The sequence below is a fragment of the Microcebus murinus genome, chromosome 6 (genome assembly GCF_040939455.1).
Source record: "Microcebus murinus isolate Inina chromosome 6, M.murinus_Inina_mat1.0, whole genome shotgun sequence".
Lineage (NCBI taxonomy): Eukaryota > Metazoa > Chordata > Mammalia > Primates > Cheirogaleidae > Microcebus > Microcebus murinus.
This window is the reverse complement of record NC_134109.1, coordinates 11,839,779-11,855,064: the sequence shown is the minus strand read 5'-3', so window position 1 is coordinate 11,855,064 and position 15,286 is coordinate 11,839,779. Positions and strand designations below refer to the sequence as shown.

Below are 15,286 nucleotides of genomic sequence, written 5' to 3'. Positions count from 1 at the left end.
ACTATATTCCAATGCATATGAGACATAAATTTACAAAATACAGCCCTTGCCTGCCCTGCTTCCCTTGGGAGGCTGTTCGGTACAGATACCCTCATGATTGCATCTCTCCCTTGGCAGTTGAAAGAACATGGGCCTTGCCTGGCCATTTACTAGTTACTTCACCTTGGCTAAGTTTTTAAATCTGCTGTGCCCATTTCCATTAAGTGTGAAACTAAGTTTTCCTATGTTGTAGGACTTTTAAGAGGATTAAATGAGAAGGTACAGAGAGAAACTTTTTATTCTAGTTTGCCATGCATAGGCATGAAATGTTCATTTCTTTCCTTTCTCTTTCCAAATTCAATACACTATGGGCCTGGACCTTTTGCTAATTTGTATACTGTCTTGTTTTATTCTGTTGTTTAACTGCTTCGGTAGGTCCCTCTAGCAATCTTATTTAGAAAAAGATTTCCTATCCCCTGGGCACTAAGAAGAAAGAATCCAAGGAACTAAGTTTGTATAAGTTCAGTGGTTTTCAGATTCCTGCTTTAGGAATCCTTTGTTCAAATGAAATCTTTCTTAGACTCTTGATATAAACAAAACAGATAAAAGAAGTCTTTTTTCTTTTTAGCATTCCTTTATTTTATAACTATAATTTTATAACCATGAAAATGACATTCAGAACTAGGTGCTTTGATGACACACATCACAAATCTGGGGTTCAAGGTAATCACTGCAAACTTATCAACCACAGCATTCAATTCTGCCTTTTTTCTTTTACTTTTAAAGAGATTTATTCTGAGCCAAATTTGAGGACAATGACCCAGAGCCACTGCCAAGAGGCCTTGGGCAAGTGGACTCTTCAATTCTGCCTTTTGATTGCACGGAACCCATATAATTCTGATTCATACAAAAAATAATTTTCTTAACCACTGCTCATGATCTTCATCATAAATGCAGGGCAATATACACCTAAAAACTATTGATGTAACATCATCACATGTGATATGCTACACTTGCACCTGTTACCAAACAAGCTGACATCTCATGAGATCTGGTCAGCATGTGCACCTGAGCCTTCCCTGTCCTCTCAGAGTACTACACATATGTAGTGACAGACCTTTTGTACAATTTTGCATAAAATATTCACAGGGACTAATTTAAATAAATAATAGTGGTTTAAAATAAATAGCAGTGCAGAACTACACCGTTCCTAGTCAATGACACACTTAGGAGATATTAAATAGGGACAGAAATGACAACGGGTTTATACCAAGAACTGCACAAAAATTAAGTTACTTGGCAGCACAGGTAGGGATTGGTTAATGTCTATCACTGGAGTATACAGACTTTTCTACTTTCATGCTCCATTCATTGACAGATATCCCTTCCTGGTTTCCTGAGATTCAGGTGAAATGCTCTCCTAATCCTGCCTGGAAAAGGGCCTCCTCCTCATCCTCAACTGCCTCCCCATCCTTTATCCGTGCCAGTACTGCAAGAAGTCAGGAGCTGGGCCATCCTTTGGCAGATCAAACAGTCTGCGAACTGTTCTGTGGACTGCCCCAGCAACGATTTGGTCTAAGCAGGCCTGATTCACAATGTCTCTCTCAATTGCTCCTCTCGGTATCAACTTCTGTAACAAAGGCTCCAGCCTTAGTATGTAAGCAGATAATTTTTCTTCATCCTTCTGGTAAGTGGTTAGATATTTGACCTGCAACTCCCTAGGATTATATATAACCCCAAATACCTGCTCAAGAGCCTGCAGGCATTCAAGGACTGTAATTAAAGGACTGCTGATCTTGAGCACACGGATAACATCAAATGCTGGGCCTCTGAGGCTCTCTAGCAATCGTCTTCTTTTCTCTGCATCTGACACCTGCCATGCCTTCATCATTTGAGTAGTATGAAACAACCAGGGTCCGAATTCTTCCTCTTCTGGTTCTGGAGGATCCCTGCCTGAGAATACTCTCAGCTTTTTATAGTTCAGGTATTGCAGGGTAGGCTGAAGAGCCTCATCCAATGCCTGTGCCAACACAAGGGCCCGAATTTCTGAGATCATGTCCTGGTCTAGGTCAAAAGGGTCATTTTCATACCCTAGAGCTCTGGTCAACTCACCCACTGTCATCCCCTCTCCCTCTAAAAATTCATTTCATCTGCTTAGAAATCCATTATCTGGGTCAGGGGGTTTAAAGATCACTCTCCAGATAACCCCCTTTCCCGATATCTCCTTAGGGACCTGAGCATGAACAGTCTCCTCAGTAAGCCCTACTAAGGCGACCTTCCTGTTCTCGTCCCTCCTGAACATCCTCCCAAGCAGTCTGTACTTCCCCAAAGGAGCTAAACCGGCCCGCAGAGCCTCCTCGATTTCTGCCACACTGCAGGTCTGAGGGATGCCGGCAATCAACAGAGCCTTTCAGCGGCTTTCGAGAGTTCATATCCATCCCCCTGCACCAATCTTCTAAGAGTCTCGACGCCATAGCGCCCGAAATAATAGATTTTAAGTTCTAATTCGTTCGGGACACAGATGCCCACCGCAATTCTGAGTAATCCTCCGCGGCACCCCAGATGAGTCTCGCAACGTGCCGAGGTCCAGCAGCCTGCAGGACACAGCAGTCAGGTTAAAGGTGCCGACGTTCAGGGCGCCCGTGCAGGCCCCCGGGCCCACACTGCAGCGCCCTGCGGCAAGCAGCCACCTCGCCGTCTCCCAGCGGGGCGCCCCTGCGCACGTCGGGCCTGCAGGGCCGCTCGCGGGACCCGCTCCCCCTCACCGTCATCTAGTGCTAGGTGCCCGCCTCCGTCCGCCGGCGGCCGAGGCGCCAGGCCGGCTCCACTCGGCTCGGATGGACGCTCTGGGGACCAAGGCGATCGCTGCCGTGCCGCCTAGCCCCTGCGGGGCTTTCCATAGCGAGGAGTGAGGGGTGATCAGAGTCGCAAGCGGAGCACCAGGGGGCAAGGCTGAGGAGCGCTGAGGTCGCCAGGCCCAGACCGTCGCCCACCCGAAGGGTCAGCCACCACTAGCGCCGCGCTTTCGGCTTGCTCGAGGGGGCGGGGCAGCGGCGGAAGCGCTCTGGCGCCACAAGGAGGCGGGTCTTCCGGGCGGGGCGCTCTTGCTTCCGGCCCGAGCCGGAAGCCCCGACTACGGCGGCATCCGGGAGGGCAGGAGGGCTGGCTAGCCGGGACAGGAAGGTGAGACCCGGGATCTGGTCAGATTTGCCGGAAAGCTAGGCCGGCGGCAAGTGCCGGACGTAGCGCTCTCGGCGCCGCAGGGCTGTGAGGCCTGGGCCTGGCTCTGCCTGAGCAGCTTTGGTCGCCTTGGGCCGGCGCTGCAGCGCGGCAGGGGGCGGGGCCGGCTGCTGGGAGGCCCAGGTGGCGGGGGAGTCTCCCACCCGGGCCGGGTGCCCACAGTGGGGCTCCAGCCGCGGCGATTGGGGCCGGCCGCCGCGTGACCGGCTGCAGTCACGCTGTACTTAATCACAGTTAGCTTGCGCTCCAGGCTGGCGGCGCTCACCTTTCTCCGAGCCGGGTAACCCAGGGGATTTCTTTTATGGTGGCTTTCTCTGAAATGCCAAAGCCACTCGATTATTCAGAATTGAGTGACTCTTTAACGCTTGCCGTGGGAACAGGAAGATTTTCGGGACCATTGTAAGTGTTTAAGAGTTACCGTCTTAACCTGGGGGCTCCAATGTTGGCTTGACTTTTACAACCCAGTGTTCCTGTCTGAAGCAATACTCTTAAGCCAGAAAATATTTCAACAGTAAAAGTGAAATGTACCGTAGGAAACCGGTTTAATTCCAGTTTTGGAAGGAAAGGTGGACCTGTTTAGTGTAGAGTGTAATGATTTATTTATTCTGTGGGATTCACATAAAAAGCAGAACTCAATACATACAGAAACCAGTGTTTTTACTTGTTCATAACTGACACAAAACAACCTGTAAGTTGTTTACATTTCTTAATACATGTAATTATTTTGAATCTTTAATATGTTACTGGGATGTTTTAGAGCTCTTGGAAATACAGCAAGTGCATTTGGAATAGTTGCTATGACAGCATTACTAGACCCTAACTGTATTTTTTTTAAACTTGAAGGCACAGAGCATGGAGAATGATGAACTTCCGTCAGCGGATGGGATGGATTGGAGTGGGATTGTATCTTTTAGCAAGTGCAGCAGCATTTTACTATGTTTTTGAAATCAATGAGACTTACAACAGACTGGCCTTGGAACACATTCAACAGCACCCTGAGGAGCCCCTTGAAGGAATCACATGGACACACTCCTTGAAAGCTCGGTTACTCTCCCTGCCTTTTTGGTTGTGGACAATTATTTTTCTGATACCTTACTTACAGATGTTTTTGTTCCTTTACTCTTGTACAAGAGCTGATCCCAAAACGGTGGGCTACTGTATCATCCCTATATGCTTGGCAGTTATTTGCAATCGCCACCAGGCATTTGTCAAAGCTTCTAATCAGATCAGCAGACTGCAACTAATTGACACATAAACTCAGTCACCATTTTTTCCCTAGGATTACAAAACTGCCAGTACTATATGGAGTCTGATCACAAGACTGCAGTTTCTTCACAGATCTCAGGAAGTTGTGGTGGGGCAGAGGCTTTTTAAAAAATGTGACTAGGGGGCTGTCTTTATCTGAATAATGAATTTTTAGGTAAAGCCTGACATATAGTACTACAGAATCATGTTGATGACTTCAGATTTTGGAAGTAAAATCGTGTCTGTTATTTGCATTCTTTAGTAACTTGACTAAGTACCTGAACTCATTTCTATTCTACTGTGCAACATAGTGATGAATCAGAATTTTTTCCATTGGGGGAAAAATGAATATAAACATTTCCATTGTGTTAAGTGTACAAAGGTCCAAACATGGTCATAAAATTTAAATTTTATACAATTACTTGGCTTGCTTTAAAATTCTTCAAACTAAACACCAATTTATCCTGTTGTAGCTATGACAACTGTTTATACTTGCTTGCTATCAGCTTATGAGGAATTGGTATAAAATTATTAAGGTGATGGCTGTCTTGATAAGCAGAATTTGTTCTTCCTCTTGGTAATGGCTAGCTAAATCATTAATGTTACTGGTTTTAAAAAACTACTTGGGAAGAGACTGTATGTTTGAAAGTCCATAAATAACTTATACCTAGAAGACAGAAACAAGGCATTCAGTGAAAATATCACAGATAATTTAGTCCAGTCCTTATCAGATGCATGATATGCCTCTAAAAGATACTATCAAGTCATCATCCTTCTGGTCCTCTTTCCTGGTTCAAGGTCAGGTCTTCAGGCAATAGGTTAATTGCATGAAGATGTGATACCTGTACCTCTTCCTTTGCATCTGTACTACCTCGTGTCTGGTACCAATACAAATAACTAAAAATGGACATAGATTTTTTTTTTCTTCTCTGGGTGAGATCAAAATATATTTTTATACAGTTATGTCATTAATACTGGGAAACATTTTACACTGTTTTCATAATCACAACATTTTTTGGTACTTAGTTTGTTGGGCCCTGTTCTAAGAGCTTTACATGAATTAACTCATGTAATCTTCCCAGTAACCCTATGAGCTGACAATTATTCAGATTTTATAGATATAGAAACTGAGGCAGAGATGTTAAGTAACTTGCCAAAGGTCACACAGCTAGTAAGTAGCAGAGCTAGGGTTATAACTAGGCATTCTAATGTCTTTGTTACTAACCACTTAGCTATATTGCTTCTTACAAATGACAAATGTTTTAGCACTGGGTACTGTTTGCCTAGTCATGCCAAAGAATGGAGATGGCAATATTATTTTTAAAAGTTTTTCTCAATTTTTTGAGCTACTGAAAAATCTGACAGTTTCCTAGCAGCCTCACCATCATGCTGTATCTAGTTTGACCAGAGCATTCCATAGCAAGCTTTTACTCAAAAGAAAGCTGGTACCTTTATAATGCAAAAGCAGCAGGGTCAGAGCCTTCTCCACTTAGTCTTATCTCCCTTACTACCTCCAGAGGTCTAGTTAGTGAAATGATGTATCCTTGATACAATACACTGAATCTTCAAAGTAAGCAGCAGTTTGAAATACCTGATTCTGTGAGGGTCAGATAACCAAGTCACTTGCATCTTCTGAGTACACAGTATGCATGGTGTGGGTATTATTTATGAGTGATTTACTACATTCATTCTTCACATAGTCCGGAGGCAAGTATCATACTGGTACTAGTGCCATTTTACAGAAGAGGAAACCTGAAGCACAGGCATTAATAACTTGCCCATGATCACATAGCAAGTAAGTGGAAGAGCCAAGATTTGAACCCAGGATGTCTGGCTTCAAATCGCAGCTCTTTTATCATTCCACTATACTGCTTCTCAAAAAAGATGATAATTTGAGAAAAATCTTTGAGCAGTTTCCTGTTTTATTAGTCTTGAGGTGATGATTTAAGATAATTATTTCAGTTATTTTTGGTTTTATAAATGCTTGATATGATGCAAGGTTTGTGAGTGTGCCACTTGTGGTAATTCCTTTTTATTGAAGGAGACTTTATCTCTTTTATATTTCAAATTCTAGTATTAGGATTTAGTAAGTAATTGTTCAGTCCATTTCCATCTTTCAGGATCTAATTGCCTTGACAGTAGAAATATTAAAATAATTAGAGTAAGATTAATGTAGTATTCCCAAATGTAATTAGTAAGTTTCAGATTGCTGGGTTAATCTGCTTTTTGATTATCTAGGAATTATTTATCCAAGTGGTAGATTATTCCTAGTTTGTTAATGGCTTAATTGTTCAAAGCATTCTTTAGTGGGTAAAGAGGGAGAGGTGGAATATATTTTTTAAATCTCTTCGCTCTTAGATTGAGGAGGAGGTTGAAATTGATGAATAGGAGATTTGTGTACAATAGATTATTTATTCATATTAACACCACACTACAAAATGCAGTGAATACAGGATTATGTAGCAGGAGGAATGGCAAATATAGTAAGTACTTGAGGGATTTTAGGAAAGGGACAAGTATCCTAGGATCCATGACTAGTAAATACTTGCTTCTAGATATGAGAAAAATAGAGCTATATCTCACAATGATTTAATAAGTCATTTTATTTGCAACTACATGCAAAATGAAGTAATCCTGTTGAATTTTTTCACAAAATGTGCCCCATATTTTATTTTTTCAAATGTGCCAGTATAGGGAATAGATAACTGAATGGAAGAAACATGTAATTCATGGAGATATAGTTACCACATACATTTTCTGGTTTTAAAGATACTATCAGTTTTAAAGTAAAAATTGTGATTCCTTAGAGTTTAGAATTTGATTCTATTTTAAAACTTCTGCAATTAACAAAAAGCCTTTTTGGGGGGAGGAGAAGTGGAGTCATCAGATAACATGTTCCTATGAGTAACAGCACCCATAAAATAATCAAACTGGTATGTTTGTTCACCATGGGTGGTGGTAGTGTTTTTTATTAAGATTATCTAGTGTTGCCTTTCTTGATGGATTTAACATTCCCAATCTCCAAAATACTGGCAGAAAACCTAACAATACCACATGACTCATCTTTGCTTCAATTATGTGCAATCACTTTGCTAATTCTCCATCATATAAAGTTCCTTATAATTTTGGACCATGATTGGGAAACATCATGTATTAGTATTTTGATCTAAGGCTGTGAGTGGGTCTTGAACTTTGTACATTAAAATTACCCAAGAAAATAAACAAAAACCGAAAAACTTCTCACACATAAACAATGCCAACAAAACAATAATGCCAGGATCCTTTCCCAACCAGTTATATCAGTCTCTGGGGTGGGCCCCAGGCAATCCTGTTTTTAAAATTCTTCAAATGATTCTTTTAGGGTTGAGAATCACTGGTCCATGGGATTTTTATGTATCATTTACCAAAGACTCATCTGTTAGGCATGAGAGCTGTGCTTATCTTTGGAACAGTTTCAACAAATACTTTGCAGTAAGTTCAATGCAGCTGTTCTAATTGCAAATCTTTAAATATTCCGTCTTCTGATTTAAAGTCCTCTCCTACAGTTTGTCCTGAATACTTCTGTCAGGCTTTTTTCTTCCACTCTACCAAAATTGCTCTCCTGTCAAGTTGTCAGTCACCTACACATAATTAAATCCAATAGTCAAGTCTGAATCCTCAATTTACTTATTAGCAGTTTTTGACATTTCCTGTTGAGATACTTCCTTCAGTTGGCTTCTGGACCAGCGCTGTCCAGTAGAATTTTAGCGATGATGGAAATGTTCTATATCTGTGCTGTTCAAATAAGTAGCCACTTAGCTGCATGAAAGGAGCCCTTGGAATGTAGCTAATGTAAATGAGGAACTAAATTTTCAATTCTAATTAATTTAAATAGCCACATGTGGCAAGTAGCTACCATGTATTCCACGGCCCAATTCTAGGTATTTTTCTGGTTTGTCTTCTTCCTCACCAGCTTCTTATGCCGCCTGTGCTGGCTCCTTGCTGCGGATCCGTTCAACTTCTAAATGTTGCTGTGCCCTAGTTCTCTTTTCTATTCATACTCCTTTGAGCCTCATGTCATCGAGGCTTATGGCTTCAGATACCTAAATTTATGTTATTACCTTGGATTTCTCTCCTGAGCTCCAGACTTGAATACCCGACTATCTACCTGATATGTTTACTAAGATGTCTTACGATCTTAGGGCATGAAATGTAACCCATCCAAAACCAAGCTGCTGACATTCTCTCCACTTACCCAAATCTGCTCCTCAAATCCCCTACAAATACGTTATCAACCCAGTGGCCTGGGTTGATAACTGAAAAGTATTAACCCTCTCGAAAATCCCCCTCTAGCTTCTCTTAGAATAAAAGGCACTGTCCTTATCATGGCATACAAAATCCTACATGAGTGGTTCTGCACTGCCTTCTTCTTGAACATGCTGGAAGACCCTGATGCAGGGCCTTTGCACGCATCGTGTCCTGTCTGGATGCTTATCCCTGGCCTGCTCTATCACTTTCAAACCTTTGCTAAAATGTTGCCTTAGTGAGACCAACCTGTCTACCCCTATTTAAAATTAAGCAGCATCCTCTATTTTTTTCCACAGTACTTATCACATGATGTTATATATTTTGTCAGAATCTAAACTCTATTGAGGGCAGAGATTTTGTCTGTTTGTTCACTGCTGTAGGCTTCATGCCTAAAACAGTACTTGGCACATAGAAGTAATATTTTATTGGATGAGTAATTCTTACTGCCACTGAAAATGTCTCTCGCTAGACTGCCAAACAATCTAGTTCACTCTCCAGAAAGAATAAAGGTTAAAAGTTAACATTTTGCCTGTAATCCTAGCACTTTGGGAGGCCGAGGCGGGTGGATTGCTCAAGGTCAGGAATTCAAAATAAGCCTGAGCAAGAGCGAGACCCCATCTCTACTATAAATAGAAAGAAATTAATTGGCCAACTAATATATATAGAAAAAATTAGCCAGGCATGGTGGTACATGCCTGTAGTCCCAGCTACTCGGGAGGCTGAGGCAGTAGGATCGCCTGAGCCCAGGAGATTGAGGTTGCTGTGAGCTAGGCTGATGCCATGGCACTCACTCTAGCCTGGCCAACAAAGTGAGACTTTGTCTCAAAAAAAAAAAAAAAAAGTTAACATTTACTATTAAGTACCCAGCATGTCACATGATATACTTTAGTTCTTTTTTTTTTTGAGACACAGTCTCGCTTGTTGCCCAGGCTAGAGTGAGTGCCGTGGCGTCAGCCTAGCTCACAGCAACCTCAAACTCCTGGGCTCAAGCAATCCTGCTGCCTCAGCCTCCCGAGTAGCTGGGACTACAGGCATGCGCCACCATGCCCGGCTAATTTTATATATATATTAGTTGGCCAATTAATTTCTTTCTATTTATAGTAGAGACGGGGTCTCGCTCTTGCTCAGGCTGGTTTCGAACTCCTGACCTCGAGCAATCCGCCCGCCTCAGCCTCCCAGAGTGCTAGGATTACAGGCGTGAACCACCGCGCCCGGCTTATACTTTAGTTCTTAAATTTTTTTTTTTTTTTTTGAGACAGAGTCTCACTCTGTTGCCTGGGCTAGAGTGAGTGCTGTGGCATCAGCCTAGCTCACAGCAACCTCAAACTCCCATGCTTAAGCAATCCTCCTGCCTCAGCTTCCCGAGTAGCTGGGACTACAGGCATGTGCCACCATGCCCTGCTAATTTTTTCTATATATTTTTAGTTGGCCAATTAATTTCTATTTTTAGTAGAGACGGGGTCTTGTTCTTGCTCAGGCTGGTTTCTAACTCCTGACCTCGAGTGATCCGACTGCCTCGGCCTCCCAGAGGACTAAGATTACAGGCGTGAGCTACCGAGCCTGGCCTATTTATTTTTTTGGAGTCAGGGTCTTACTCTGTCACCCAGGCTGGAGTGCAGTGGCATCATCATAGCTCACTGCAGCCCTGAACTCCTGGGCTCAAGCAATCCTCCCACCTCAGCCTCCCAAGTAGCTGGGACTATGGGCCTACACCTCCATGTAGGGCTAATTTTCTTTTTTGTAGAGACAGGGTCTTGCTATGTTGCCCAGGCTGGTATTGGCCTCCCAAAATGCTGAGATTATAGGTGTGAGCCACTGTCCTGGCCTTCCCAGGTGATTTAAAAAAAAAAAAAAAAGGTTTAAATGTGCTAATACGATAGCCAGGCAATCACAGCCTATTATAAAAGTTTCTGTTCTTGGCCACAGAATTCTATTATTAAAATAAGTATTTCTTACTGTGACACAAAGGTACTTATTTTTAGAAAAGACATCTATCTTGCCTAAATCTCATGTTTCACATTTTTAAAGATTTATATAAGTCTAGTGTCAAGTTTATTTTTAGGTGGGATTGTGGTGTTGAATTTCCTGTACAAAAGTAAAGTTGGAGATGTTTCAAAGAGAAGCTTTGTTCTGCTTGCCTGTGGCTAATATTTGTTCTACTAGAAGGCAGCAGATTAGAAAACTTGGCAAGGCATTTCTTCTATGCTGGTCCTTCAAACTGAACTTTTTTTTTCAAACATATGGGTTACTTATGAAGAAGACAGAATTAGAATCAGTATTAAACTTACTTTAAAAATTAAACCTATAACCCAGAACCTCAAAACATTAGGCCATAAGCACAAATATTATCTTGAAATTTCTTTATATTACCAAACAAAGAAGAAAACATAAAGTGTTCAGGAGCAAAGTTCAGCTATCAATTTAACAATGTGATCAATTTTAAGTAGAAATAGGCTAAATTTTTTTCTTTAAGGACTGCATAGAGATAATGGAATTATAATAAATAACAATTAAATATTAGAAACATTATCATAAACTAAACAAGATAACTTCTGATTGTTTACAACAACTTCTAGTTGGCATTGTTTTGATTACCTAAGTACTTAGGGGAAGGCCAACGCTCCAAGTATAACTGTATTTTAAGGACATGAAAAGGTATGTAAACCGAATTTTCTTAACAGTATATAGTATTTTGTAAGCTATAGTTTTCAGGATGTATAACTGGGAAAGTACTACGGAAATATTTAAATTATTTCGTAAGATGATTCATGAAAGTTAATTAATGATTTCTTCAATCTTTTATCAGCTTAACAAAATAACTAAAGACTATTTATGTAACCCAGCTCTGCTAATGGTTGGATCTGTAATCTGGGGGCAAGTACCTATTCTCAGATTTGATTTATCCCTGAAATAAATCATATAATTTGTAAGGTTACTTCCAATTCTAAAATTCTAAGACTATTTTGTGTTTCATTAGGTACATGCTACTTGCTTTCTTTGGATTCTAATCAGGAAAGATGCACAGTAAATAAAACTGCCCAAGTCTCAGTGATATACAGAAAAAGAACACACACACATATATATATTTTGAAAACAATTCAACTCCTTTGTTAAGCAAATCAAAGTATGACTACAGGAGAAAAGGAAATATCTAAGTTACAGTCAACATGGATTATTTAAGGTCTTATATTTTTACTTGTATATACCATATCACAGAACAAAAACACACCCCATCTGGCTCCCTTAAGGTACAAGATAAATGAGAAAATTAATGCACATTCCTTGAGTGGCATCATCTCTGGATGTCTGTATATTGGGTGTGAATTCAAGGTTTTCTTGGGTCTCTCTCAAGGATTCTCCTTTCTTTTCAGTATATTATTCCCTTATTTTCCTCCTACTTACAAAGAACTGACATTTTTACATTTAATACCCAATTTTCATCTTGCTCATTCATGTCAGTTCTTTGAAATGTTACTGCCTGTGAAATATGATATGTACTCTTTTAACAGAAGCAGGAGCTAAAAGATGCAGACACCACACAATTTAATTCAATGGTTAAATATAGAAAACAATGATAAAAATTCAGTTGCCAATTTAGAGGATATTATACATTATGAAATGTTCTGTTTTATGTCCATGGCCTGAAATTTATTTCTCATTCAAGAAAACAAATTTCATTTCTAAACATTTATTATCTTTCTTTGCTAGAAACAGAAGAAACAATTTTCTCTTTGATAAAGTTGTCTCAAATTAGAGCACAAATCTTCCTTAAACGTCAGTGTGTAATAATTAGGATATAGTAGCAGTCTTTAACATTTCATAAGGCTATTGTTAAGATGGTGGTTTTGGCCGTTTTGCAGATGGTCCATCTGAGTTAGGTCTGTTATCAATGTTACTTTCATCTTCTGCATCATCTTCATCATCACCTTTTAAAATAAATATTTGTTGTATATGTTCAGTAGTTGAAAGAAATACAGACAGCTAAAATGGTTGATAATGAGATCATTTCAATCTAGAGATTAATAAAACCATGCATATTTTAGATTAAAAAGATTCAGAGTCTCACTCTGTTGCCCGGCTAGAGTGCCGTGGCGTCAACCTAGCTCATAGCAACCTCAAACTCCTGGGCTCAAGTGATCCTCCTGCCTCAGCCTCCCAAGTAGCTGGGACTACAGGCATGTACCACCATGCCTGGCTAATTTTTTCTATATATAGTAGTTGGCCAATTAACTTCTTTCTATTTATAGTAGAGACAGGGTCTTGCTCAGGCTGGTCTTGAACTTCTGACCTTGAGCAATCCACCCGCCTTGGCCTCCCAGAGTGCTAGGATTACAGGCGTGAGCCACCGCACCCAGCTGAGAATTTCAGTGTTTAAAACGTTTCTTTTCCATCACTTTCTTTTTTGGAGGTATTAATTCATTTTCCATAAAATTCACTCTTTTAAAGCGTACAGTTTAGGGGTTTTTAGTATATCCAGTAGCTTCTGCAATTATCACCATTATCTAACTCTAGAACACTTTTATCACTCCAAAAACAAACGCTGTACCCCATTAGGAGTCATTCCTCTTGACAACCACTAATCTAGTTTCCTTTTTATTTTTTTATGTTTTTGGAGATGGAGTCTAGTTCTGTCACTCCAGCTAGAGTGCAGTGGTGTCATCATAGCTCACTGCAACCTCAAATTCTTAGGCTCAAGCAATCCTCCTGCCCCAGCCTCCCAAGTAGCTGGGACTACAAGCATGCACCACCATGTCAGCTAATTTTTTCTATTTTTAGTAGAAAAGGGGGCTTGCTCTTGTTCAGGCTGGTCTCTAACTCCTGAGGTTAAGTGATTCTCCCCCTTGGCCTCCCAGAGTGCTAGGATCACAGGCATGAGCCACCTCTCCTGCCCGGCCTTTTCTTTTTAAAAAAATTTTTTTTAGAGATGGGGTCTTGGTCTGCTGCTGAGGCTGGACTCCAACTCCTGTGCTACACCAATCCTCCCACTGTAGCCTCTGAGTTGGTGGGACTATATAGGTGTGCACTGTGCCCGGGTGAGTAATCTATTTTCTATCTCTATGGATTTGCCTATTGTGCACATTCACATAATTGAAATCATACAACAGGTACCCACTTCATGTCTGGCTTCTTTCACTTAGCATAATGTTTTCAAGGTGTATTGATGTTGTAGCTTGTACCAATACTTCATTCCTTTTTATTGCTACATAATATTCCACTGTATGGACTATCACATTTCGTTTATACACATATCAGTTGATGGATATTTGTGTTTGTTCCACTTTTTAGGTTATTATGAATAATGCTGCTATGAGCATTCATGTATAAGTTTTTTTTATGTGAGCATGTTTCCAGTTCCCTTGGGAAGACTAGCAGTGGAGAACTGCTGGGTCATATGGTAACTTTATGTTAACTTTCTGAGGAACTACCAACCTTTTTCAAAGTGGGAACAGCATTTTACACTGCCACCAACAATGTACAAGGTCTCCAATTTCTTCACTTTTTAGCCAATACTAGTTACTGATTGTTCTTTTTGATTATAGCCAACATCCACATTATCAGGATCTAATTCTTAAGATGGAAACCAGAAGTCAAAGGGGTGGGTAAACTGCGGCCTTAAGGCAAAATGTGGCCTTCTAGGTCCTTAAATGCGCCCTTTCGATTGAATCCAAATTTTACAGAACAGATCCTTTTATTAAAACGGGTGCAGCAGAGAAAGATGAAGCTTTTCTTGTCTCCTTTGGTGCTTAAAAAAGAACAGTCTGAAAATCAGAAGGCCGCAGTTTCCCCATCCCACCTTCTGCGACAAATTGCAATCTTCCAAACACATTTGTAATTTCTCGCTTGGTAAAACTCCTTTTCATCCTTCAATACTCAGCTCAAGAGTTATGCCCTCTACGAAGCCTTCCTGCGTTCTCTCTGTTTGCAATAGCTACAAAGGGCCACAGAATCACATTTTCACTCTTTTAATAAGTGCCTATCTAATCCCCTCGTGTTCCACTAGGGCAGGAGCTGAGTCGCATTCATCTCATTCTTTCTTCAGAGCTCAGCCCAGTGCCTGGCACAGAGCAGTAGGCCTTCAGCATGTTTTCTGTGATACAAATGAGTTATGAGAATGCCCGAGTAGAAGAAGCCGGGATAAATATGACAGTGAGTGCCAATACTTTTTTGATGCAATTCTTCTTCCCGAGACTCACTTTCTCCACGTCTGCCACTCTACACCGGCTCCCCAACCAGATTTCCCCTGGGCGCCCCGCCCCGCCCTCCTGTCGCTCCAGCACTGTCGCACAGCTCACCGTCCAAGGCCTCGTCCGGAGCCGCCGCCAGCCGGTGCTGCGCTTCCTGCTGTGCCAGGGGACCGAAGAGTTCGGTTACCAGCTCCCTCATCTGGGCCACTCCCGACAACAGGCCCCGGAAAGGGTCGGTGTCACCGGGCGCCTCACAGGACACCCGCAGCCGCTGCTGCTGCCCGTCCTGCCCGACGTACTCTCCCAACAGCTCCATGGCGACCGCTTAGCTTCAAGAGCGCGCCAGAGGG

The 15,286-nt window shown here is 41.5% G+C and overlaps 2 protein-coding genes across 3 annotated transcripts; one reads left to right on the top strand and one right to left on the bottom strand.

Annotated features, from left to right (window-relative positions):
* Positions 1-3,093: 3,093 nt before the first annotated feature.
* LYSET (lysosomal enzyme trafficking factor) lies at positions 3,094-4,729 on the top strand. 2 transcript variants are annotated; one of them, XM_076003757.1, is made up of 2 exons: positions 3,094-3,162; positions 4,063-4,729. In XM_076003757.1, the coding sequence occupies exon 2, from the start codon at positions 4,079-4,081 to the stop codon at positions 4,472-4,474; it is 396 nt and encodes a 131-aa protein (XP_075859872.1). In that variant the 5' UTR covers positions 3,094-3,162; positions 4,063-4,078; the 3' UTR covers positions 4,475-4,729. The 2 variants fall into 2 exon arrangements, with proteins under 2 accessions (XP_075859872.1, XP_012594041.1); XM_012738587.2 differs by lacking the exon at positions 3,094-3,162 and adding an exon at positions 3,176-3,618.
* A 7,105-nt stretch (positions 4,730-11,834) lies between these two features.
* Positions 11,835-15,252, bottom strand: GON7 (GON7 subunit of KEOPS complex). The gene is made up of 2 exons (XM_012738590.3): positions 15,045-15,252; positions 11,835-12,677 (listed from the first exon to the last, which is right to left on the bottom strand). Exons 1-2 carry the CDS (start codon positions 15,250-15,252, stop codon positions 12,583-12,585), a joined length of 303 nt encoding a protein of 100 aa, XP_012594044.2. The 3' UTR covers positions 11,835-12,582.
* Positions 15,253-15,286: the final 34 nt, after the last annotated feature.